General features: G+C 38.3%; 3 protein-coding genes across 9 annotated transcripts in view; 2 read left to right on the forward strand and 1 right to left on the reverse strand.

The window, feature by feature from the left end:
• The window catches only part of ryr2a (ryanodine receptor 2a (cardiac)), a 273,470-nt gene extending 270,037 nt beyond the window's left edge, over positions 1-3,433 (forward strand). For all 5 annotated transcript variants that reach the window (XM_062056398.1, XM_062056400.1, XM_062056401.1 and 2 more), the window contains one exon: positions 2,678-3,433. In XM_062056398.1, coding sequence (XP_061912382.1) covers positions 2,678-2,773 — 96 coding nt within the window. In that variant the 3' untranslated portion in view covers positions 2,774-3,433. The remainder of the gene's footprint in view (positions 1-2,677) is intronic.
• A 3,347-nt stretch (positions 3,434-6,780) lies between these two features.
• dcxr (dicarbonyl/L-xylulose reductase) overlaps positions 6,781-27,729 on the reverse strand; it is a 51,980-nt gene continuing 31,031 nt past the window's right edge. Inside the window, exon 9 of one of the 2 annotated variants that reach the window (XM_062056406.1) lies at positions 6,781-7,976. The gene's annotated coding sequence lies outside the window, so the exon portion shown is untranslated. Of the gene's footprint in view, positions 7,977-18,844; positions 19,594-27,729 lie in introns of those variants that run through there. The other variant, XM_062056408.1, reaches the window with a different exon arrangement.
• Positions 18,048-27,729, forward strand: part of LOC133655843 (muscarinic acetylcholine receptor M1-like) — an 18,670-nt gene continuing 8,988 nt past the window's right edge. The window contains exons 1-3 of one of the 2 annotated variants that reach the window (XM_062056404.1): positions 18,048-18,133; positions 24,040-24,104; positions 26,199-26,371. In XM_062056404.1, coding sequence (XP_061912388.1) covers positions 24,056-24,104; positions 26,199-26,371 — 222 coding nt within the window. In that variant the 5' untranslated portion in view covers positions 18,048-18,133; positions 24,040-24,055. Of the gene's footprint in view, positions 18,134-23,712; positions 23,974-24,039; positions 24,105-26,198; positions 26,372-27,729 lie in introns of those variants that run through there. The other variant, XM_062056403.1, reaches the window with a different exon arrangement.

Raw genomic sequence — 27,729 nt, forward strand, 5'->3', positions numbered from 1 at the left:
CTATGTACTGTTTAAAAATACAATGTTTCTCTCTGAGCAGGAGATAAATCCGCCGACAGCAGCACACACACACACGATAAATGTAAAACAACTTTTAATCCATAACTTAGTATTTTGGAGGACTCTCTCCAAGACCCACGCTCCCTCGACCACATGGGCTGGGTCCTTGGAAGGATGCAACCTACGAACTGAGACACAGCTCATGTGTGTCCCCCTACCATGTCCATTTGTCTCAACACAACCAGCTGAGACAGACAGCCGCCCTACAAAGATTCTCGCTTCTGTGCTTGCTCATGAGAAGCTCAGTTGCCGCCCCTCAAAGTCGAAGGAGTGTTTGTTCAGTGAACCTGCTCCATGTGTAAAGTGTCTTTTTTGGAATTTTGCTCATCATTCACAATCCTTCTGTGAGACAAGAAATCCTTATGCATTCTAAATATTAAATAAATGCGAGCAAAAGTCTGCTTACAATGGAACCTATAGGAGTCACTCTATTCTGCCTATAAAGTGCTCTAAAAAACATCCAAAAGCCTCCATCAAGGTTTGATATACATGATGTAAGTACAGTATACAGTATATGTAATGTAGTAACAGGCACATTTATATTAACATGTAATATTTATGTATTTTCATCATTTAAAGCATACGCGGCACATTTATTTCACAAACACATGACACGATCACTTTTCCTTCGACAACATCACTGATTATTACTCACTGCAGACTCCATGAGAGCCAACAAACATAATAAAACATCGCTTAATGTACAATATCTGGATGTTCATATATTCCCATTTAAATAAGGAATGACTCAGATTCCTTGCTAAGAAAAAAAGGGGGTAGAGACTAAGCCTCTTTTATTTGGCCAGCTTCTCATATTATGTCCTCATCCTTTTACTATACAGGGGAAAGGCATTATTTTTGATCTAGAATAAACTTTCAAGCTTCAAGGCGAGAAAGCAGTTCAATAGCTGATCATGTCAGTATAGCAGCATAAGCAAGGTACCTCTCTGTGACAACATGCCGCTAATTAATTGTAATTAGCTTATAGTAACATTATCATTAATACTTGGTTAATATTCAGGTCAAGAAATGTAAATGGTGTATTGTTGGCAGTTTTTTTGGATGGTTATTAAGAAGGCTTTATGGGCGGAATAGAGGACTCCATTGTAAGCAGACTTTTATTTACGAGTTAGAATGCTTAAAAAAACGTATTTGTGTTCTTGTCTCTCATAAAGATTGTGAAATACAGGAAACATGTTTTTAAAAAGTGCAGTTCCCCTTTAAGATAATGTGTGTTGTTGATTGTCACTGTATGAATACAATTGGAATTGGATTAAGCAATATGAATGTATAGGGATGATACTCGAAACCGGTTTTCCCGGTTGTTCGATAAGTAAATAACCGAGTCCTCGGACTCGAATCCCTTTTTGAGAACCGGTACCCGTTATCGAGACCACTATAGTAAAGAAAAGAGTTGGTTCTTTATTCGAATCCCTCGGAACGAATCCCGTCCCGACCAGAAATGCTCCGTGTGACATCACAATAAATCAGTCACGTAGCTCAGTCATTAGGCGCAGATAGCGAAAGCAAGAAAACAATGGACGGGAAAAAGCGCTCCAAGGTGTAATAAAGTTAAAAACAAAAGGTATAATCCAATGAATAACTTTACTGAGAGATTTGAGCAGGGTACAAACTCATGAAGAACACTTTTACGACCCACCGGAAACATAGCAACCAGGCTAGCAACGCACCTCCTTTACGGCAGCTGGCGCAACATTCTTAAAGCAACCGCAGCACATACATATATATATACAACACATCTCCCTTTTTTAACTTTTGTTTTTCACACTGTATATGTGTTGTCTGTCTAATTATAAATAATGCAGACGAGGCGTGTCGGCTGAGTTCTTGACGTTTACTTTCACGGGTGACGACATGCAACAACACTTTTCGGGGCTACCGCGCATGCTCGTCACTCCCGTAGCATGATGGGTAGTGTAGTTGTTATATTCCCTAGCTCATAACATTTTCCCCCCTATAAAGAAATAATGTTAACTCAATAAAGTGTATTTCTTTTTTTAGCTTTAACTTTTCATTTTTTAGCATTGTAACCACATTTGCAAACAACTTTTCTCTTCATAGAATTTTCTTTCTTTCTTTAAATTGCAAAAATGTCAAAGCATCATAACAAACAGTTATGTCAAATAGCAGCAGAATTGCACTTTTTGGAGAGCTGTATTATTTCCGGTTTTGTGCCCAAGGGACTGATTTTATTTAACACTATATTATTATTTATACACCTATAGTGATCACAGAGACAGGTTGTTTTTGTGTTACTGTATATATTTGTTTTTCTGAAAAATCCCACTTAATATACTTTGGGTAACAACAGTCAATGTTTATATATTTTATTTTATTTTATTTTTTTAGGGGGGTAACAGTCAATATTTATTTATTTATTAGATTAAATTGTTTTCTTATATAATAAAAGTGAGCTTTTGTTAAACCAAATATTGTGTGTTTTTTTCCATATACAACAAACTATCTGGACTCGATAAGAGAATCGATAAGGAATCGGTTCGATAAGAGGATTCGATAATAGACTCGAACTCGATAATTTCTTATCAAACATCATCCCTATGAATGTAAACGTATTGGTTTTCTTTCTGTCTTGAAGGAATCTTATGTGTGGAAGATGTACCAGGAGCGCTGCTGGGAGTTCTTCCCTGCTGGTGATTGTTTCCGGAAACAGTATGAAGATCACCTCAACTGATCCATCTACGGGATTCCGTCTTTTGTGGCCGTCCTTAAAGCACACGTGCTTCTAACTGTTTTGGCCAAACAGTAACAAAACTATTCCAACCCAGGCAGAGAGGACCAACGTATCTGAACTGTAAACTCAAGACCGATGACGACAGGTGTTCATCCAAGATCTTCCTCATTCAGCCAACTTCCAGCACACTCATTTGGGAATGCTTTGTACATAATAAATAACATATTATAACATGTATATGAGACTGTTGGCATGTAACAACTGTCTTGCTCAAATAATGATTTTATTGTATTTCCCGTCACAGTAACAAGCAAGGAAACAAAAGAAAACACAAAAGGAGCAACAGAAATAAGGAATTGATTGAAGGTTTACAGAGGCGGGAGATGACAAGACCTTCTGTGTACTGTACAAAACTCCCACTGCATGTTGATACAGGAAGTGGGCCAAGTCTGCAATATATCTTTGACTACTCTTCTGCTGTTAGCATTCATAACTGGTTATGCTACTCAAATTGTGCTAATTGGAAAAGACTGCATGCAACAAAAGAGCAGGAAGATGATCAAAGATGCCAAAACACAATACTTTTCTAGATTTTAACAAATAAAACTACTTTATTGGTTTGGATTAAAATAAAAGTCAGATGTTAATATCTTACCTGCTCTCTCTGTGTATGTAAACATGTGTTTGTGTGTATGTGTGTGCGAGAGAATGTGTGTGAAGGACTACAATTGGCAACAAAACCTTAAACAAATACCAGATTTGCATGATTGCTATTTCCTCACGTCCTTTTTTGAAAAGCTGGAGAAATAAGAGTCATGAAATTTCAATCAATGACTATCTTGCCATTTTTAATGCACTGATGAATACAGTAGTGCTAAGACATAGAAGTTTATTTGGTTCTGTTACTAAATTACTTTAGTAACTCAAAAAAATTACATTGACATTTGTCCAAGTCCATTTAATCGGTGCTTGGCCTTCCACAAAACACAATCTGTAATATGCTTTTAAAATTAGCAAAACTTCTAGATACAAATATTCTATGAAAAAAAATACAATAAAATGTTGCACAATTAACTACAGAAGTTTCATCAATTGTTGTAATAATCATGTACAGTATTTATGTCATAAAGGAGACACGCCATCAGCAGCTTCTCCATATTTTCATGGATAAATGTCCTCCCTTGGTTAGCGTTATTGACCACTCCTGCTTTATTCGTTCCACTTCACCAAGTTAATGACATGCTCGGTCATATTTTTTCAGTGACTTTTTTTCTTTGATTTAATGAATATCGTCTGCTTTTTCTCCTTCACACTTGCTTTCTCCCGACCTATGATCGCTAAAACAAAGTTATGTCTTCAGCAGAGATTTGAACCACCTCACTGTCAGGCTGACTTGCTGAGCTATTTTTTACTGAATAGAAAACGGATAAAACCATCCAGACTAAATGTATGTCTCACCAAAAACACAGCGCTCAGAAGGTTACTGTCAATTAGATAATAGAATGTCTTTCTTCAATGTTGGTGTGCCACAAACATCAGTTATGTGCAGTTATGAGCACAGGGAATTTAAGTCTTGTTTTTTCCAAAAATATTCTTCCAAACAAGGTCCAGAGATTTTGTTGGCCATAGAAAATCACATCAACTTCAAGCTGAAGACTTGCTGGAAAAATGAATACAGAGAACAGGACACTAGACTCCAATGAACACAGCAGACTGAAGGGAAAGGTTTAAGAAGGATCTTTATTACTAAATTGCACTGGAAGGAAAGAGAATTAAAATTACAATTAATAATAATAATAATGGCTTAGATTTATAATGGTCTGCCCATCGTCAATAATTTATGTTTCTTTTTCAAAATAAATTGAATTTTTGCAGTTTTTTTGTTTCCTGGCTGCACTGTGTAATATGTCAAGTTTTGTTGAGTTGACATGCCATATACTTTGAAAGATTAATGCAAAGTTTTTCTGCCCACTTTTATGTAATATTTTCACAGATAATAAATAAAAATAGATCAATCTGAAATTTAAAAAAATGAAATAAAATTCATAAAAAAACAAAAATCCTTAATAGACAAGGTAATGATTTATTCTCACAACAAATTTACAATGTGGAGCAGGTTGTGAGAAAGAAATGAATTAACCATATCTTATCAAACAATGTGTACAGCAATACTGTACTGGTTGTTTACATTTATTGTGTGGCGTCAATTTTTTTGTCTCTGGACAAACTAACAACAAAATAAAAACTCAAGCAAGCAATTCATAAATCATCACAACTTGAATTGAGTAGGAAGAAGCAGAAGCTTTTTAAAAAATATATTATTTTATTATTATCCACCCCATTCATTCACTCATCCATCCTCCCATTCATTCTCTGGGCAATATAAACAATCTTGTCTTGATCCCTCAAACAGTTCCGAGATGACAAAAAAAAGATAAATACAATAGTAGATTACCCTTTGACCAGTGTTTCTTAACCATAGGCTGCAAGGGTCGGCAAAAAATATCTGTTTCTCAGCTGTGGTCCGAATGGGTTGCAGCGGTACTCTGTTGTAATACACTTTTCCACCACCTGTGGCAATAATGACAACATCAAACAAACAGAAGAAGTCTGGAGTCAAAGTCATAGAAGTCTCTTAAGCGCAAAACTTATGACTAAAGTGGTGAAGCTGTATTTTTATTTGCACTTTAATTTTATTGACAAGTTATCTACAAACATATGTTATTGTTATTCATAATTATTAAGTTAACATATTTTTATTCGTCTTTATATTTATTTTTCATCAGTTGTTTTTTTTGAGTACCTTATTTTGCAGTTCATTTGAATAGTATTTATTTTTACAGTCAGCCTAACCTAAGCTTTGATAATATTTGTGATGAACACACGCTTTCATTTGACAAGTGTATCCTGTCAACTGTAAGTCGGTTAGATATAATTATTGAATACCATTAAAATCAAAAGTAAGATTACTAAACCAGTGTACATATTTGAGTGGGCCCCTGTTCCCCAACACCAGTGGTCCCCAACCACCGGGCCACGGCCCGGTACAGGGCCGCAGAATAATTTTTTATTTATTTATTTATTTTTTTTTTTTTAAATCAACATAAAAAACACAAGATACACTTACAATTAGTGCACCAACCCAAAAAACCTGGACATGTTTCAAACATTGGCGGGGTTTTAACATGAGACTGAGCCTGCGCCTTCATTCACCAAGCTGCTGCACGATCACCTGTCTGTGCTTTTAAAAGAGTTTGAGCGCTACTTCCCAACTTCAAAAGACCCACGAACTGCCAAGGAATGGATCCGCGACCCATTTGTCAACAAAGCAGATGAATCCAGCATGTCTGTGCAAGAAGAAGATCAAATGCTGGAGATCGCAAATGACGGCAGCCTTAAAAGTGTATTTCAGACAAAAACTCTGCCTGTTTTCTGGATTAAAGTCATGGCAGAATACCCCGAGATCGCCACCACAGCACTGAAAACACTGTTGCCATTTCCAACATCCTATCTGTGTGAAGCGGGATTTTCTGCAGTGACAGCCACCAAAACAAAACAACGTAGCAGACTGGACATAAGCAACACACTTCGGGTGTCTTTGTCTCCCATTACCCCCAGTTGGGACCGTATCGTTGCAGAGAAACAAGCTCAGGGCTCCCATTGATTTAGCGTTACGGTGAGTTAAAAATCTCATGCACTTTATATTTGTTTTTAATGTTGTATCTGCATCTTATTTTGAAGGCATGTAAACGTTACCATAGCAACGAAAATCAGAGCGCCTTTGGGCAGAGGGAGGTGAGGGAGAGGAGGAGAGCTTGTGAGTCGACTCGGGCACACAAACATGCAGGAGGCTTATCTGACGGTTCAAACTGACAACTTTATTTCAGCTGTTGAAAAATAACATTCATAATGAAAGTAGTGTGGAATTGCTAATTCTTGTCATTTATATATTTTTCCACGTGATTTTTTTATTTATGTAATGGGCAGAGAGGAAGTTACCAGAGACGTTGATGTTATACTGATGTTATGTTGTTGGTGCAATGTGCTAATAAAGGTCCATATGAGTACACAGTGGATTCACGTTTATTATTTTACTTTTTTCATGAAAAAAAAAAAAAAAATCCCCCCCCCCCCCTACCGGGCCGCGGGACAAATTATCAAGCGTTGACCGGTCCGCAGCTACAAAAAGGTTGGGGACCACTGCCCAACACAACACATTAAATACGACAACACCAGTGAACAGTACAGGGTCAATAATGCTTTCGCATTCACAACATGAACTATGAGCATGTATCGGACACGTTGGTCTCCACTCGGAACAGACATTGACTAGTGGGCAGCCTAGGATGGAGTCCGCTCTCTTGCTTGCTTTGTTGGGTCTTGCCCCCAGCCCAGGGGACGTTGGCATGGAGGCCTGCAGAGGCCACCGCGGTGTACAGAATGTGGGTGTTGTTGTGTGTCTATGTATGGTGCAATCGTGTGTGCACAATATGTATTATTTGTTGCTAATTTTTGGGGTTTTAGTTGTGTTTTGCTTTGAGCTGCATGTAGAAATGGCGCCGCTCAATTGGCAGTTGGTTGCATCAGCTCTGTGCTATTTTAATGCCTTGTATGTCGTTTGTGTTCTTTATTGTTTCCTTCCTGTTTTTCATGTGTTTTACCTTATTTTGGGGGGACTTTTTGTATCTGCACTGCAACTGGGCACATCGTTTCCCCATTGTGGGAAAAATAAAGTCTATTCTATCCAAAATCCCAACTGTTTTTGCCCTTTGAGAGCATGTTTACTTTACAGTACGGGACTTTTCCAGCAAAATTTGTGATGTTGGAGTCCATCATTTGCAGCGACTGAGTGAAGACTCAGACTCCAATGTTCACTACTCTGGGTTTTACATTTCCAACCAAGCCAAGATGCCCTTGAGCAAGGTACAGTATTAGACCCTTCAACTGCTCAGCGGCTTGACACTGTTTGCAGAGCCCATCTTGTGCGTGCGGCTGACAAACAGATGTTTCAGGGAAAATAGTTCACTGTTGTCCCTCGCTATGTTGCGCTTCAAATATTGCAGCTTCACCACATTGCAGGTGTGTTTTTTAAAAGCATACTCTAGAAAATCCATCCCTTTCTGTCTTCAGCCCAATATGGACACACGACTGCTTTACCCCAGGAAGAGAAGAGGGCGGAATGAAATCTTGGGCAACAGAGAATCTGTCGAAAAAAGGAATTAATGTCACTTGAAGAAATAATCATCTATCGACAGACCAAAATCACTTTTTTAAGTATCTCCAGTTAAGAATCTTAGATTAGGATACAACAAAATCAAACAATATGCATCCCCTCAATGTCTACCATGGATGACAAAAACTGTTTAGAAATGCAATGTTTTGTTTTTGCTTTGTTAATAGTGCTGTATGTGTGTGTTTTTCTCCCTCTATTATTATTATTATTATTTTTTTGTATAGCACTTTGTGTTTGCCATTTGCCTTTGCCTGAAAAGTGTGATAAATAAAGGTTAAAAGTTTGAAAAGGGCTTAATTTCCAAATCATTCAAATGTTTGGTGGATGGAAGTACAGAAACATCCAGGTTCTATAGAAAGGCTGCAGAATGGAGAAAAGATCTGCATGAAGATGTTTTAATAGAAGAATGAGAGAAGGCATGTACTTAAGCACAATCAAAAACTACTAATACACGTTTAACGTTATTACAATACAACTAGCTAATAGACAGTGATGGGCAAGCTACTTGGAAAATTGTGTAAACTGAGCTACAAGTTACTCTCCATTAAATGTAGATAAGCTACAGGGGAAGCTATCCCCGGAGAATTGTAGCAAGCTACACTACAAGCTACACGGCAAAAGTAGCTTGCTACCTTTAATTACATTTCTATCTATGGGGCCACATGTATAATATCAATGTTAATGTAACTGAGAGTCTACAAAATAGGTACTGTCATTTAGCTGGGGACACTCTACAACTACCTCTTGGAGTCCCCGCATCCCACTGTATGTATTTATTTAGTTTGCCTTTTCTTTGTCCCACCCCTATGTTATTTATTTTCTCTACCAACAGTAAAAAACAGCATATATCTATATATGGACAAAAAATGAATCAACTGTTTGGGAACAGTTGGTAATGGTTATGTGCAGTAAAACTTGTCATGAACTCAACTCACCTCAATGTGTGTTCCTAAATTTGTGTTCCACGTCTAAGATAAAGAGAGCAGTTATGATTTTGGTTTACAGAGTAAACAACTAAAAACTAAGGTTATGGGCATTGTTTCTGTAAATGCATTCTTTTGTCTAAATATGGCTAAGGACACGCATTACTGTGGGTTTCCTGCACATCATTTTTATCACTAAAGTAAAAATCTAATCTGCGGGAGAGAATCCCTCTGCTATTTTCAAGTAGTTTTTTTTTGAGTGGTCAGCGTGAAGCGTCCCTCTGTCTCTGACTCCCTCATCGTCATGTGCCGTGAGTGTGTCTGTTATGATTTCTGCTTATATTTTTGATGACCCGCCTTATCTTGCCTCTGATTGGCCAGTCTGTAATGTTTCGCCCTTACTTTAGCCAATTGTGACTCATCATACGAACACCAACCAATCATGGATTTTCTACGTATTTATGAAAGTTGTCATTCATCCAGGTCATTTTATTTTCTCCATTGTTTTTTGGCCTGGATTCCTGCAGTCCATGTTCTCTCTTTGTCGCTGGTAGCTTTGATGTAACTAGCTACATGGGTCTAAAAGTAGCTAAGCTACCGCCAAACTACTGGAAAATGTAGTTACGCTACATGTAGCTTGTTACTGCCCATCACTGCTAATGAGAACATATATTACTCCAGGAAAGCTCCACAAATATAATCAAGATATACCTGATACTTGTATCAAATGTGTTTGTAGAGAAACACAACAAGTTTGGCAAGAAGTAAACCAATGCATCAGAGACATTTACCAACTGGTTCCACGGTTGTTTATACTATGTTTGAACCTAGAAAATATATAACTGAAGAAGAATTAACACAACTTTGTGGGCTTGAGTATATTGTTGGCCGAGAGAGTAATAGCTTTTTCAAATAAAACATCTCAGGAGACCAGGAATCGACAGACGGCTGTCCAAATTAACCACAACCCTTCCATTAGAGAACATTACATTCATGATAAAAGATCAACAACATTGTTTTGTTTGTGTCTGAAAAAACACTCAGAACAAGCTCTGTATGCTGTTGAAAAAGAAAATTTAAAAAAAGCTGGTAATAAAAAAAAAAAAAGTATATTCTACAATATTTTGGGGCAAAATTAAGCATAGTTTTCCAGCATATAAATGAACTAAAATGATCACTATTACAGTATGATTGGCCACTGGAGGAGATCAAACCAATCAGAGTCTGCTGTTCAGTATCGATGCCACTGATTGGTCTCAGCCTCAGGCAGCATTACTATATGGGATTAAAAGAGTGTAAAGGTGCCCAAAAGGTGTTATTTCATGTCTAAAGGGCTCTCATACTTTTGAAAAACGTAATTAGAAGTTTGTAAACAGTTTTGTTATGCTCCAGCTGTATATATATCATTTATCGCAATCATGTCTGGAACCAAATAATCACGAAGAACGAGTGATGACTGATAATGGATTTCCTCAATTTTCAGACGATAAAAATGTTTTATTTAGTTTGAAAGTTTAAACATATTGTTGAGTGTCAGCTTTATGAAAAGGAAATAGACTTTGGATGAAAACTGCTGGGAAGGAAGTGTCTGGACCTGGAAAAGTGATCTGAGTGAGAAGATGTGATGCATGGCAAAGATCCCTTAAAAGGACTTTGACCGCCAACAAGAGGACGGCAGACATGAAACATGGAGAGGCAAATACAGAATGTGACAATGTTTAAAGAAGAACTCAAATCAATTCACTATAAGAAAGAAGTACTTAAATCTCCTGTTCATTGTTATGATATTTCATGTTCTTTGATAATGTTGACATACAACAGAACACAGCAATCTTTCACCCAAAATCCAACCTGAAATTACCTTTTGATAATATCTCAAAATCAATATAGGACACATCTGCAGACCGTATTTGATTGGAATATCAAGAAACTTGACATTGATACATTTACAGATTTGGGTTTACATAAAGTAATATTTTAATTAGTCCTGTCAAAAATAGCGTGTTAACTAATGTGATTAATCGCAGGGTATTATCCTATTAATGATGTATACAAGCAGATTAATCACAATGTATTTTGCTCCTTTACCTTAACCACGAAAGGTTCCCTGAAAGGCGGCGCAGGTTGTTCTACGGTCAGTGACCTGGGGCCCCATGTTCAGAGAGGTGCGTGGCTTTCCGACTATAAATATGGATGTACGTTCAAATCCTGAAAATGGCATACGCCAGTAAAAATTCCAGATGTGTGAAAGTGTTCGCACGCACAAATCCAATCACACGTTTTTGTTACGTCGCAGTCTCCTTGGAATCGAGCGCAGACGTCAGCGTGGCCACGCCCAGACCACGCTCCTCTATGAGTATGCAAATCATATTGAAGGTAACCATATGACTGAGAACAAGCGCTGCCCAAAGAGGACTCATTAGGAGGTGCTTTTTTCTCCTGATACACACAAAAAAATGGTTGGGCATCAGGAACAAAGTGAAGAAGATGATGGATGTACTTTGCCAAAAAAGACGAGCGTTTGAAAAGACAATCACTGCAACTGTCGGCTACTCAGTATATTATTTCAATATACAGGCGAGGACTGCGCGCTCTCGTGTAATGCCACTCACTTCTGCTTCTGCCCACTGGAGTGACAGGAAGACATTGTGGCGAAATGATCGGCGAGATAAATTAATATACAGTCGTGATCAAAAGTTTACATACACTTGTAAAGAACATAATGTCATGGCTGTCTTGAGTTTCCAATCATTTCTACAACTCTTATTTTTTTTTGTGATAGAGTGATTGGAGCACATACTTGTTGGTCACAAAAAACTTTCATGAAGTTTGGTTCTTTTATGAATTTATTATGGGTCTACTGAAAATGTGACCAAATCTGCTGGGTCAAAAGTATACATACAGCAATGTTAATATTTGGTTACATGTCCTTTGGCAAGTTTCACTGCAATAAGGCGCTTTTGGTAGCCATCCACAAGCTTCTGGCAAGCTTCTGGTTGAATTTTTGACCACTCCTCTTGACAAATGTGGTGCAGTTCAGCTAAATGTGTTGGTGCTCTGACATAGACGTGTTTCTTCAGCATTGTCCACACTTTTAAGTCTGGACTTTGGGAAGGCCATTCTAAAACCTTAATTCTAGCCTAATTTAGCCATTCCTTTACCACTTTTGACGTGTGTTTGGGGTCATTGTCCTGTTGGAACACCCACCTTTTCATTGTCCCATTTACTCTCTGTAAAGCACCAGTTCCATTGGCAGCAAAACAGGCCCAGAGCATAATACTACCACCACCATGCTTGACGCTAGGCATGGTATTTTTGTTTCATCTGACATCACATGGACAAAGGTAAGTCCTTCTTGAGGAAGTTCTGTGGTCAGATGAAACAAAAATTTAGCTGTTTGGCCACAATACCCAGCAATATGTTTGGAGGAGAAAAGGTGAGGCCTTTAACACTAGAAGTCCCAGCATTTTTCTGTCTACCTAGAAGACCCAGAGAGGGGTCATTTGGCCCGACGCTTTTCCCGAATACACTAATCACTCATTTTGTTATGGTAATGAGGCTGTTAGGGGCAGTTTGTCTAGGTAGACAGAAAAATTATACATGTGGGAAATGCCGAAAGGAGCAATGGCAGTGCCAGGATTGTGAGTGACTGCTCAAATGTATGTCAGTCACGTTTACATGGACATGGTTTTTCATTCTTTGTAAATATGCTTTTTTCTTTGTAAATTTTTTTTTTTAAACTATTTTTGGCACACAAAAATAACAATTGCTTCTGCAACAACCCTCCACACCAAAACTGGGAAAACAGTTGCTTTTTCATTCTTTGTAAATATGTTTTGTTTTGTATTTTTTTTAACAATAAATGTCAGAGTGTTGATCCCTTCATTCTGTTGATCCTTGCAAAAACACACACAACCTACCTCAGAACTAAAGCTTGAGCTGTAAGGTCCCCTCCCCCACACAGGCTCAAGTGGCCCCCTGCCGTGTGCCACTAACAGCCACATTTTCATAACAAAAGGAGTGTCCACAGGGGGGACTAGGGGTCAAATGACCCTCTTGTGTGTTTTCTAGGTAAAAGTGTCAATTGACCCTTCTCTGGGACTTCGCGTGTTAATCCAAGGAACACCATTCCTACCATCAAGCATGGTGGTGGTAGTATTATGCTCTGGGCCTGTTTTGCTGCCAATGGAACTGGTGCTTTAAATGGGACAATGAAAAAGGAGGATTACCTCCAAATTCTTCAGGACAACCTAAAATCATCAGCCCGGAGGTTGGGTCTTGGGCGCAGTTGGGTGTTCCAACAGGACAATGAACCCAAACACACGTCAAAAGTGAAGTGAATTATATTTATATAGCGCTTTTCTGTAGTGACTCAAAGCGTTTCACATAGTGAAAACCCAATATCTGTTACATTTAAACCAGTGTGGGTGGCACTGGGAGCGGGTGGGTAAAGTGTCTTGCCCAAGGACATAACGGCAGTGACTAGGATGGCGAAGCGGGGATCGAACCTGGAACCCTCAAGTTGCTGGCACGGCCACTCTACCAACCGAAAGTTGTAAAGGAATGGCTAAATCAGGCTGGAATTAAGGTTTTAGAACGGCCTTCCCAAAGTCCTGACTTAAACATGTGGACAATGCTGAAGAAACAAGTCCATGTCAGAAAACCAACACATTTACCTGAACTGCACCACATTTGTCAAGAGGAGTGGTCAAAAATTCAACCAGAAGCTTGACAGAAGCTTGTGGATGGCTTCCAAAAGCGCCTTATTGCAGTGAAACTTGCCAAGGGACATGTAACCAAATATTAACATTGCTGTATGTATACTTTTGACCCAGCAGATTTGCTCACATTTTCAGTAGACCCATAATAAATTCATAAAAGAACCAAACTTCATGAATGTTTTTGTGACCAACAAGTATGTGCTCCAATCACTCTAAAAAAAAGTGTTTTGATTATGCTTGACTTTGAATGTTTCAAGTTGTTATTAGAGCAACATCATTGTTTAAATCAGGTGTGCTTAAACTTTTTGCCTGCCAAGGACCAAAGTAAAAGTGTATTAAGGATATTAAGCGTACAGCAGCACCACGTGAGTAAGGAGTTTAGCACCATTCTTCCTTATATAGCGGACATTGTTGAATCAGATGGTACAGTAGGAAGGGGATTCATATGGTCCCATTCATCGCAGTTTACCTGATACATGAAATGTGACAAATCTACTTTAGCCGCCAGGTGGTAGTACAGTGTTGAATATCTTAAAATGCATTTTGTGGCAATTCCAACTTTCACCACAGCGTCAGTTGCTATGTAGAGTGGCGCTTTCCACCATTTTTAGCAGACTGCTTTGTAAAATGATTAACCCCCCTCCTCTCACGTGAGATCCACCCAGGAATGGGGCCATGTCAACCCCTTCCCTACTGTACCAACTATGAGCCTGCACGTGTCATCAATGATTGTGTGACCTTGACAGAGGTCGGTATGAATACATAATTTGAGTAGCCACTTTTTTGCCCTTTGTCACCCCTGCTTAAAACCTATACCCTAATCCTGTGTTTGTAGGAAATCCTGTACAATTTAAACCAGGGGTGTCCAAACGAGACGTCATGAGTTTATTAAGGAAAGTTGCCCGCGGGGTGTTTTTAAATCAATTTTAAACACCTGACAATCTAAATGCTGCAACTTTGCGTGGCAACAACAACGATTTGATACAAAAAAAAAACAACAACAGTGGAGTCAGAACCAGAGCACTAACCAGAGGAGACTGTAGTAATCCAAGGCACAGGTGCGAAATCAGCCAAATGGTAGGAATATTAGAGGCAGCACATCATGGAACGCTTCACCAGAGCACTTAAGAAACTGTGGGACTCACCTGACATTTACAGGGCTCTTTAAAATAGGCTGAAGTCAAAGCCGTCATGCTCCCATAGATGAACCTCTCCTTGGACGCTAATTTAAAACTCAGATTATTTGTACCTGTGGTGTTATTGTTCGTCTATTGTGTCCAGGGCCGACTTTCCCGACAAAAGAAACAGGCGGCCGCCATCCTTTGGAGAGGGCGCCAAATTGCAGAACGTAAAAAAAGAAGTTGACTCTCACCTGGCGCGTCAAATGGTCTAGTCCTGATGTGTCTAACGTGTCTGGGTTTATGTTTTAATGTGTAAGTTTTGTGCTAATGTTGAAGCTGTTTTTCTATTAATTCAAATAAATAAATAAACGTGAGTAATTCTGGTCAATGATCATGAATTATGATTTGACAATAACACAACACAGCATTCACTGATTTGACCCAATCCAAACCACCTTCCCTAATCATGGCAGAAAAACCCCACACACAGTCACACTTAACACAACCTGCTCACTGAACTTTGTGGATATTATATATATATATATATATATATATATATATATATATATATATATATATATATATATATATATATATATGCATCCATGCACCATAAACAATTCTAAATTACACATCCATTACAATCCATGATGGGAGAAATGCAAAACACTCTCTCCACAATTATCCATGTTTGGCGCATTTTAAGTGCTTGATATTTCTGATTGATTAGAAAACTTTAAGGGGGGTCATCACGGAAGTAAACAAGGTGGAAGTCCACATACTCTTTAAGTTAAAAGTTAAAGTACCAATGATTGTCACACACACTAGTGTGGCAAAATTATTCTCTGCATTTGACCCATCACCCTGGGAGGTGAGGGGAGCAGTGATCAGCAGCGGTGGCCGCGCCCGGGAATCATTTTGGTGATTTAACCCCCAATTCCAACCCTTAATGCTGAGTCTTTGGTATGAATCGGCCGGGGTTTGAAATTAATGTTATATTTCATTTTATATATATATAAATATATATATATATATATACATATATATATATTTCATGTTTTATATATATATATATATATATATATATATATATATATATATATATATATATATATATATATATATATATATATATATATATATATATATATATATATATATATATATATATATATATTAGGGGTGTGGGAAAAAATCGATTCGAATTCGAATCGCGATTCTCACGTTGTGCGAATCAGAATCGATTCTCATTTTTAAAAAATCGATTTTTTAATTTAATTTAATTTTTTTAAATTAATCAATCCAACAAAACAATACACAGCAATACCATAACAATGCAATCCACTTCCAAAACCAAACCCGACCCAGCAACACTCAGAACTGCAATAAACAGAGCAATTGAGAGGAGACACAAACACGACACAGAACAAACCAAAAGTAGTGAAACAAAAATGAATATTATCAACAACAGTATCAATATTAGTTACAATTTCAACATAGCAGTGATTAAAAATCCCTCATTGACATTATCATTAGACATTTATAAAAACAATTTAAAAAAGAACAATAGTGTCACAGTGGCTTACACTTGCATCGCATCTCATAAGCTTGACAACACACTGTGTCCAATATTTTCACAAAGATAAAATAAGTCATATTTTTGGTTCATTTAATAGTTAAAACAAATGTACATTATTGCAATCAGTTGATAAAACATTGTCCTTTACAATTATAAAAGCTTTTTACAAAAATCTACTACTCTGCTTGCATGTCAGCAGACTGGGGTAGATCCTGCTGAAATCTATGTATTGAATGAATAGAGAATCCTTTTGAATCTTGGCAAAAATCTTAGCCACACGATTATCAAATGTAATAGGAAAATTAATTCATACTGACCAAACTGGCTTCATGGAAGGTCGACAATCTTCAGACAATACAAGGAAATTGTTTAATGTTATTTACTATGCTATAAGTCTCCCTTATCCCACAGCAGTATGTACTGTTGATGCGGAGAAGGCATTCAACCGCATAAACTGGTCATTTATGTTTTGCACATTACGTAAATTTGGATTTGGAGATAATTTTATACAATGGATTAAGATGCTTTATACAAGGCCCGTGGCATCAGTCAAAACCAATAATCATATTTCAGAACCGTTTTCATTAAAAAGAGGAGTAAAACAGGGATGTCCTGCATCTGGATTATTATTTAATTTGGTTATTGAACCCTTAGCTGCAAAAAAAGAAGTGAAAATAATATTCATGTTATAAAAATTGGCTCTCAGTATAATAAGCTATCGATGTATTGTGACGACATAATTCTCTACCTGTCACATGTTAACTCCTCTCTACACTATATCAACAATGTCATCACTGAATATGGCTGTTTATCAGGGTATAAAGTCAATTGGGACAAATGTGAAATATTACCACTTACCACTGCAAGAAATCACAAGTTCAGAACTCCAAAATTGGGTTTGGTTTTGAAATTGTATTGCATTATTATGGTATTGTTGTGTATTGTTTTCATTAAAAAAAAAAATTGTTTTTGAATCGAGAATCGTGTTGAATTGAAAAAAAATAAATCGATTTTGAATCGAATCGTGACCCCAAGAATCGATTCTGAATCGAATCGTGGGACACCCAAAGATTCCCAGCCTCTTTAACCCCATTGAGAGAATGCCAAGAGTGTGCAAAACAGTAATCAGAGCAAAGAGTGGCTATTTTGAAGAAACTAGAATATAAAACATGTTTTCAGTTATTTCACCTTTTTTTGTTAAGTACATAACTCCACATGTGTTCATTCATAGTTTTGATGCTTTCAGTGACAATCTACAATGTAAATAGTCATGAAAATAAAGAAAAGCATTGAATGAGGAGAAGGTGTGTCCAAACTTTTGGCCTGTCCTGTATATGTATGTATGTGTATATATATATATATATATATATATATATATATATATATATATATATATATATATATATATATATATATATATATATATATATATATATATATATATATATATATATATATATATATATATATATATATATATATATATATATATATACAGAGTATATATATGTATATATTAAATATTCTGTATATAGACTGTACATGTAAGGCATCAATAGCCTTGTCCCGTTCTCTCCTGTCATTGTGTCTTTTGTTGTCGCCAACGTTGTTATATATGACAGAATTTGCTCGGAGGTATAAAGGCAACAGCCATTTGTGCGGTCAAGTAGAACGCCATCAGAGTTTCAAGTTAAAAAGGCAGAGCTGTTGCCTTCACTCCCACACTGAGTGAGCATCAAGGGCAGGCAGCATGTCTCCCAAGCAAGGCTGAACACGTCCGCTGGTAAGTGCCTTCTCACCCCCTTTTTGACACCAACTCCTACAACTTTTCATGTTATTTTAGCGACAATAGACTCATTTTGTGGATCATGCACTTTATCATGGAGCAGTATCGTAGTACACATGAGGTTGACTCATTTTGCAAGTTTTTACAGTGGAGTAAATTGCCATGGATGATTTATCATATTTGTGGTCATTAGACTTTTTGGATGTGTTTCAAGTGTTGAAAGTAAAACAATGAAGCAAGTGAAGTAAATAAAGAAGAAGACAAGAGAGAAAAGTACCCGCAGGAACCGAAGCTCTGAATCGCTCAGAGAAAATGTAATAAATGTTGATTATTATAATTATAATTATGAATTATGTTGTTTTGTGGATGAAATCTAAATGAGGATCTATCAATATCTTTTACACAACCTGATGAAACTAAGGATGACAAAAGCAAAAAGTTCCCAGTACCAGTTAGTTCATGTGCAGCTTTTCTCTGAGCTCACGTCTGCTGCCTCTCACAGTATGAAAACACAAGTTTATAGTTTGGTGATAGAATAATGGACATCGTCAGTAACACCAGAGTGCATCATTGTCAGCAGCAGTGTTGAAGATGAGTCCTGACAACTTCTATTCTCTCCTATTTTTATTTGTCCTTCATAATTGTTAGAAGAATTGCATTTTTTTTTCTTCATGCTGAAATATCTCTCAAAACTTAAATGTCAAGTTGAACGGCGACAAGACGAAGAGTGAATTGAAGACATGTTCCCAGGAGATGTGATGATTCTGGCTTTAATTAGTACAGCCTGTATTAGTAATGGCATCTCTTCTTTACAGGCTATGCTAATCGATACCAGAATCAGCAAAACGATTGAAGCTGTCTCGGTTGAGCTCAATGAACATAAATATAAATGTACACAGGTGTCCTGGATGGACTTTGTCATGCAAACTATTTTAGCCTCATCATGTCACCTTGTTAATTGTGAAATTATCTTTTCTCCTAAGTAAGTCTTTGTTTTGTGTCGATGAAAAAAATATCCATCCATCCATCCATTTTCTACCGCTTATTCCCTTCGGGGTCGCGGAGGGCGCTGGAGCCTATCTCAGCTACAATCGGGCGGAAGGCGGGGTACACTCTGGACAAGTCGCCACCTCATCGCAGGGCCAACACAGATAGACAGACAACATTCACACTCACATTCACACACTAGGGACCATTTAGTGTTGCCAATCAACTTATCCCCAGGTGCATGTCTTTGGAAAAAATGTCAATATTTAAAATTATTTATTCCCAAAATCCTCCTCCTGTAAATTATGTTTTTTTAAAAAAAAAGATTGCTGTATTTATTGGCTATTGTTTATGTTTGTGTGTCCTAACTGTTGCTGGTGGGGTTAATGAAGTTGTCTGTGAATGAAATTACTGCTTCAGGCCGCTTGGTGGCAGTAATGCGTCGCTTACAGAAGAAGTCAGTCAGGAGCCTGCAGCAGAATTAATAGAGAAGAGTTTAAAACTCTAACGCCACATCTGTGGCCAGGAGATATCACATGCTATTTTTAGAATCTGTATCACAAACTCTGTCATTCTATTCAAACACAGCTTTTTTTTGACACTCAACTTATGTAACTAAAATGTTTGCGTTGATTTATTTCACAATCAAATAAATTATTACAATTAATATAAATTTTAATATACATAAATATATATCAAATATTAAATATCATTAATTAAATAAAATTAATTAAAATTACTTTTTGCAAGCAAAATGCATGTGTTTAAAAATCAAGTTTGTTAAAATTGATTGTATAAAAAAAGTCTGTGCAGAAATATTCGTTACTTCAAAACTGACCCACTTTTTTGTAAATGAAGAGTGAAGCAGTGGATGGTATCAGAATAAGCCAATGAAGTGTCAAGTTTGCAGTCACGTGTCACAGGTCTGTGATGAGGCAGTTTATACAGCGCTACGGTTTCTTCACCATGACATCAAGTCACATGTTTGCCACCAGGTCAAACACCTCAATGTTTCATTGTTAGAACGTCATTCAGGAAGGAAGCAAAAGGCCACAGGCGAGCACTTTTTTTTACCCATAAGGAACATTGCAGAGAAAAAAAAGACAAGTTAAGGTTGACGTGGGTTCGATTTTGGAATGGATAGTGCTTCTTTTTGCATTATACAGTATTTAAGGTACTTTGCAGTTTGGCTGTATAGTTTTGTAAACTGTGTTCACTTTGATTAAACAGATCAGTGATGGCAGATCATATCTGCCATCACTGCTGCTGTCAGCTCCATACGTGGAATCGTCACAGGCTCAAGAGGTGCAACCCTCCCTTGGTGTTTCCTTTGATGAAGGCACCGTGTGTCTAGCCTTGCTGATTGTCAATTACCAGTTTGGTGACAGTAACATAGCGTGCCTCACTTTCACTCGGAAAGTGATACAGCTGGGCCACAGTTGTTTCTCCAAAGTTGGGGGGTTTTAAGCAAAGTCTGATACAGAAGTCTCCCAACAATCGCAGCTCTTCGGTCCATTCCTGTGTGGCCAATGCTGGTATGGGGTCATTCAGCATAACCCTTTCCAGCCCAGCCCTTGAAGGAACCTCTTGGCCATGAAAATCTCAGGAGCAAGCATTCATAGAGGATCATATAAAAAGCTGACGATTGACAGAATTCCTCTTCGAGTCAAAGGTCTGTCTTGGAAGGTTATGCTGAATTTAAAGGTATCCGATTGTACATACCATCACACTCTCTCCACTGGTAAAATGTCTTGATCAAGGTCCAAATCTTTAACCTCCCTTGCTATTTCCCCCTATGGTATTGCTGCCAATGCACCACCACTATTGCGGATCCATTTAGTCCAATAGTAGCCTCCCCTGGCACAGAGAATTCTCAAGTCGTTACTCAGGGATATATCCTCCTCCACAGAATTCATGTGTTTCTTCTATGGCCAATCCTTTGTTCTATGCTTTGGGACATTTTTATGCTGGAAAAAGCACCCACTACCCATCTTCAGAGCTCTGACTGAAGCCATAGAGTAGAGTTGTTTCTTCAGGACAACGCACGTTGATGAACAATCTGATTTACAGATTGTAAATGAGCCAGATTATAGCATAGTTGCTAATTTACGTCCCAAGACAAAAAAACAAAAACACAGAAGGACAATAAAATATTACAATGTCAAAAACACAGAAACAAAAAATAAAAACAATGAAATTAGTCAAAGTGACGAAATGACTGGGAACTTTTAAGAAACAATCTAAGGGTTTTTTAAAACTGTAAAAGGTAGGACATTCTCGATTATTACTGGAAAGTCTGTTCCAGAAATTACTTCCTTGGACAGACAAAACTGTTTGTCCAAATGTTGTTTTTCTGTAGGGGATGTCAAAGTCTCCTTTGGAGGAGGCTCTGGTGCCAAAACTTCTTGTCAGTCCTCAGTCCTCAGGAGAGTGGCGGTGGGGCTACTCCATGAAAAATTGTATAAACTAAACAGCTGTTTTTAAAATGAATAACAATTTCAAAGTTGGGCATTTTATATTTTACCAAAGTGTTGCACTGATGGAATGACAGGATTTTGATCAAGGATTTTTTAATAGATGTTTTAGATACCAATTCTATGGGGTTTATTATTGTATTTCCACTGAGCGACCAGGTTGTGATGCAGTAATCTATGTGGAAAAATATCATCGAGTGTAAAAACATCTTAACTGCCTTGATTGTCATTGAAGGTCTGATATGTTTAAAATCATGCAGATTGAACTTGATCCTTTTTACTTTGACTTTGATTTGTTTTTTAAAAGAAAGGGTTGGGTCCAGTGGGACCCAAGGTACTTGAACTCTTCTACAAAATCAAGCTCAATTTACCCAGGAACACACCGGACCGCTCTAGTTTTATGGGTTTTTTTGTAAACGTCATTGAAACAGTTTTATTTTTGTTTAACAACAAACATGAGTTAAGAAGCCAATTCTGAATACTCATTAGGGCTGACGAGAGGATGATGCTTCCCGTGGGCTTTTGGCAAAGGATAATCGTCAGCATACATTTGAAAGTTTAAATTCAGGCAAACATTTGGCGGGTCATTTATAAATAAAAAAAAGCAATACTGGTCCCAGAATACAGCGTTGTGGAGCCCCTACTGGGCACTCAAGATAGGAAGACAAGAAACTACCAACCCTCACTGATTGTCTTCTGTTGGACAAGTAAAATTGAAACCAAGCAATGGTATGTTCTGCAAAGTTAAAGTGAGTCAGTTTAGACAGTAGAGCTTGATGGTTGACTGTATCAAAATCTTTCTTTAAGTCGAAAAAGACTGCACCAACACAGGTAGTTTTATCCAGCAAGGACTTCACTGTTTGTACGAAGGCACAGAGATTCCCATCCAAGATCTGACAGTACATGGCCCCTTTCATTGGGCCCTCAATGGTCTACTTGAGGTCATATTCAGCATTTGTCTACCTCTAAACACTAATTGTCAAGTTGATGCCAAACAGCTCAATTTTGGTCTAATCTAAACAAATCATATTCCCCTAAAATAACCCTTCTGATTCACTCATATGTTTATTGACAAACTTCCAACAGTGCCTGAGATGTGCCTTTAGGATCAAGGGGATCTTGTGTAACCTTGTGGAGTGTGTTGTGTTACCAATGGTTAACTTGGCTACTATGGTTCCAGCTCACTTGAGATCATTAACAAACCCATACTGCGTAATTCTGGGCTCATCTGCCACAGCTCACCTCATAATTCTTTACAATCCTTGACCCACAGGTTGCAAAAAGACCTATGCATTATATCAGAAGTGTCCAAACATATTCCAGCGAGGGCCACATAGAGAAAAATTGAAGGTTGCGAGGGCCACTTTTATACATTTTGTTTATGAAAAATACTCAAACCAAAACAATGTAGGTGAACATTAGCTAACATTTGAAAAACACTTCTACAGTTTAGCTTCGTGTTATAGATAACAAAGCAATAAAATCATTCATAATTATTTTAATAATTATTTTATTTGTATTTATGTTAACTGTGCTCTAAAGTAGGCTTGTATTTACTAATATTGCTATTATACCGTCAACTTAAACGCTTTTGAGGGCTTTCGTACACTCAAAAACATATCATGTCTCACAAGAAATTTGTACACTTTTTCATCATGACAGGACACACGGAAATCATCAAAGACCTTATACAGTAAGACGCTCAGGTTGTCAGCCATTTTGGTTTTCAGGTCCCATTTTTGGTATATTTGGTCCCGTTGAATTTTTCATAGTTTTTTGTTCTAATTTGGGACCGGTTTAGTTTGTCCATAGAATGTGTCGCGGGCCAATAAAAATTGAGCTGCGGGCTGTAAATGGCCCCCGGGCCGCACTTTGGACACACCTGCATTATATGAACAATTAGCATTTTATTATTATGTTTGAGAATACACCTGAGAGAATACTTCACAAATGGCCACAGAGCATGTAAAAATATCAACATCAAATTAATCGGTCACTTTGACTCCTGCTTTGGTCCTTCTTGGTTGGTCTTAATTACAAATGAGGGAAGGCTGGTTCATGAGTAGGGATGAATATCATTTACACTTTTGGATTTCAGATTTAAGAAATTGTTTTCATTTAAATGTAAATCCAATCGAATCGAATTGTGATTAATCGATTTAGAGCCTTATGAATCAAACTAGAATCAATTTGAGAAATTACCCATGACACCCAGTAACACTTCCTATACTGAGATTGCCCAAAAGGAGCAGGTGCTCGTACTCATGTACATCTTGTTGCTGGTCTGGTGAGACTAGCGGAGGTAATAGAAGACAGGGTGCGGACATCCCTGCTTAGATTGGTCCTCGACCCAAATAATTGGAAGAAAATGGAAAGGTGGATCAAGTTAATAATCACATTGATTTTTGCCTCTTCTAATGTTTTTTTCCACTCTTCTTTTAGACATCCATCTGTCATCATGAATGCGACCTCAAGCTCTCATCCAGCCTTCGTGCCCGCTACTTTTGGTACAGTTTAACACTAAGATCCATTTCTACAAGCTGATTAAATTTTAATCCTACATCATACCAACAATGACAGCAGGTACAGTCGGTTGACAGTAAGTGTGGTGGCGTTGGCTGTCTTGGTCAGGCTTTAATAATTTCCTGCCTTGCTGGTTTCCTTTTTTTTTTGTGTGTTTTTAGGTTAGCTTGGTGTGAGGATGTGAGCTGGGCGGTGAGGCAGATGGACTCAATTAGTAATTAATGTCATTCAAAATGACAGCATCCTTACTATAGGAAGACACCAGAAGGTTATGCTGACATTCTAGTCCTTGTTTTCTGGTGGTTTTTAAAATGTGTTTTGGTGTTGGTGTTTTCCTGGTTTGTCTCGCTGCTCAGCTTTTTGGTTTGTAGCTAAACCGAGTTTATCAAGTAAACAATTCTGGTAATTCATGTTCTCTGTGTTTACTGACATGTATTTCTTTACTCTGTTACTTCCATTTTTTGAAGCAGTGTTTTCCATTATTTGAATGGCCTTTTTTCATGCATTTTGGTAGAGATGCTCAATGTTGACCTTATTACTGATAAAGCTGATATTACAATACTGTCCAGCCCTTCATTCCCAATACTGATATTACCTGATATCGATATATTCAGCAGATCTTTCAATGCCAGCTAATATCTTGTTCGAAGTATTGTAGGAAGACACCTTCCTTTTCATTTGCATAACTAAAGCTTTAAAGTCAATACAAATTGAATATTTACAATCCGAAGGGGAGAATTGTAAATTATTCATCATCGTGCCAGGGCTGCACAGGTTCTTGGACTTCAAGCGCCACAATTAAGTTTTGAGCCTGATCTCAATTAGTCGCTGATCACATGATTTTGGCAGTACATGGTATTTTGTTTTGCATTAGTGTGGGAGACGTAGCCACCCCAGTTCTATACTCTCAGCAGGGTCTTTGAGGGTGCATGGGAGTTTGCCCGATCAGTCTACATGTGGTTTGATAGAGTATGGGGTATCGGATCGCCTGTATGATCATGTGTCAGAGCTTGGTCTGCATAGCCGGCAGTAAGTCAGACCTGTTTCCAGTGAGGGTTGGACTCTGCCAGTGCTGCCCTTTGTCACTGGTTCTGTTTACAACTTTTATGGACATAATTTTTAGGCGCAGTCAAGGCGTTGAGGGGATCCGGTTTTGTTGGCTGCAAGACTAGTTCTCTGCTTTTTGCAGATGATGTGGTCCTGGTGGCTTCATCTAGCCAGGATCTTTAGCTCTCACTGGATTGGTTTGCAGCCGAGAGTGAAGCGACTGGGATGAAAATCAGCACCTCCAAGTCCGAATCCATGGTTCTCACCCGGAAAAGGGAGTGCCAGCTCGAGGTTGGGGAGGAGACCTTACCACGAGTGGAGGAGTTCAAGTACTTTGGAGTCTTGTTCAGGAGTGAGAGAAAAGTGGATCGTGAGATCGACAGGCGGATCGGTGCGGCGTCTGCAGTGATGCGGACCTTGTATACATCCGTCATGGTGAAGAAGAAGCTGAGCTGGAAGGAAAATCTCTCATTTTACTGGTCGATCTACATTCCTATCTTCACCTATAGTCATGAGCTTTGGGTTATGACCGAAAGAACAAGATCCCGGGTACAAGCAGCCGAAATGAGTTTACCCCGTCGGGTGGCGGGGCTCTCCCTTAGAGATAGGGTGAGAAGCTCTGTCATTCTGGAGGAGCTCAGCGTAAAGCCGCTGCTCCTCCACTTCGAGAAGAGCCAGATGAGGTGGTTTGGGCATCTGGTCAGGATGCTCCTCGGACACCTACCTAGGGAGGTGTTTAGGGCACGTCTGACCAGTAGGAGACAACGGGGACCCAGGACACCTTAGGGTGACTATGGCTACCAGATAGCCTGGGAATACCTCAGGATCCCACCGGAAGAAGCTGGACAAAGTGGCTGGGGAGAAGGAAGTCTGGGCTTCTCTGCTTAAGCTGTTACCCCCGCGACACAACTTTGGATAAGCGGAAGAAGATGGATGGATGGATGAAAAATTATGAATGCAACATTTCTGTTTTTGTTCCCAATTTTAATGAGCTGAACTCAAAAATCTTATGTATTCCTTTTCCATTTCAGATGGCTCTTACTCAGAAGTGGCAATATTATCTGATGGTGTGGGTGGTTGGAATCAGCAGAATATCAGCCATATTATTTGGCATGAAGCAAACTTCACTGAATCATCAGGAAATAGGACAGCAAGCCAGGCAGCAAATGACTTTGACCCATTAGGAGGACACTCTGTGTGGCAGGTAACAATCAGATGAGCGTATTTAGAGCTAGAACCAGCATGAAAACCCCTGATCTATTAAAAATTTTTTTTTTTTAGATTAACGAATGTATGACATTCTGAATACACTCACTTTATAAACACCAAGGGTGCTCACACGTTTTCAGCACTGATCAAATGACCAAGTCAAGGTGATGTACTTCGATACCGCGTTAGCACAAACTAGCAGTGTGAAGCGGTTCTCCATTGGCTTGTGTCCCGGTACTGCATACTCCTTCGCTGTAATAAAGGTCCCCTCTGGCATTCCTTTCCAAAAAATTCCGGTCTGATCCCAGTTAAAAAACTTGGTAAGGTAGAACGCCCACTTTGCCGATAAAATCCTTGAAGCAGCAGCTTTGACTGAACAGCCTAACCATGCTGCACCAAAGCTGTGATTGACAGCTCCTCTTTTTAAACGTTTCCAAACACCCACAGCTCGCTTTAAATTGTTTTTCTGTGCTGGTTCCAGCATGGTCGCTTTTCGACATCAAGTCGCCATATAAATGGCGAGCCTTCTCTCAAATGTCATCGAAATGGCAGCCCCCACTGAGTCTGTAGCGGCGCACAAAATGGATAAATACATTTTCATTATTTATGATCTTGGACTGCGCTACAAACATGACGCTACCACCAAGAATGTATCGCGGAAAATGCAGGTCCAAAGCAAAGAAAGACAGATGGGAGAGTTTTTTCAAAAGAAGTAGTGTGGAACTATCAAGCTGTTGGCTATTTATTGTTACCACGCACATTTCCGATAGCTGACATTAGCATTATCATTTTGATTTGAGCATCAAAAGTCACTTACTAGTTTAGCAAGAACAGGGCCAAGGCAGCATCGGTCTGAAATCCCTCGTCTTTGAGCTCACACCAGTGAGTGAAAGCCGGAGCAATGTTGATCCTGACTGTCCTTTTATCTGAGTAAGCTCCCTTTTTTGTCTCCTCTGACAAAACGTTTTGTTTCTTTGGTAGTTTTGAAACTTTTGCTACGATAGCAGTAGTTGCACGATGGCATTTGCGTTGACCTCTGTCTTATTAACGAATGGGTTAAAGGGGAGTGATGTATGCCGTAAAGCAAGTCAGCACATTTGTAGTTTTGTGTGTGGCAAGGTTCCTGCCACCCTCCTCAAAGTTGCTTAGTGCCAGGAAAAAGTAATACAGACCCCCTGAGGCCATGACAAAGGTGTCATTCACCTAGTTGCAAGTCCATGTATCATACCAAAAGTTATGAAAATGTTTTATGAAGGTTGAAAACTTTAAAGGTACACATTTAATAAAAATACAAACATAATATACACATATAGTAGATATGTGTGTACAATTAAAAATATAAAAAAAAGATTA

This window comes from Entelurus aequoreus, linkage group LG08 (assembly GCF_033978785.1).
Source record: "Entelurus aequoreus isolate RoL-2023_Sb linkage group LG08, RoL_Eaeq_v1.1, whole genome shotgun sequence".
NCBI classification, from domain to species: domain Eukaryota; kingdom Metazoa; phylum Chordata; class Actinopteri; order Syngnathiformes; family Syngnathidae; genus Entelurus; species Entelurus aequoreus.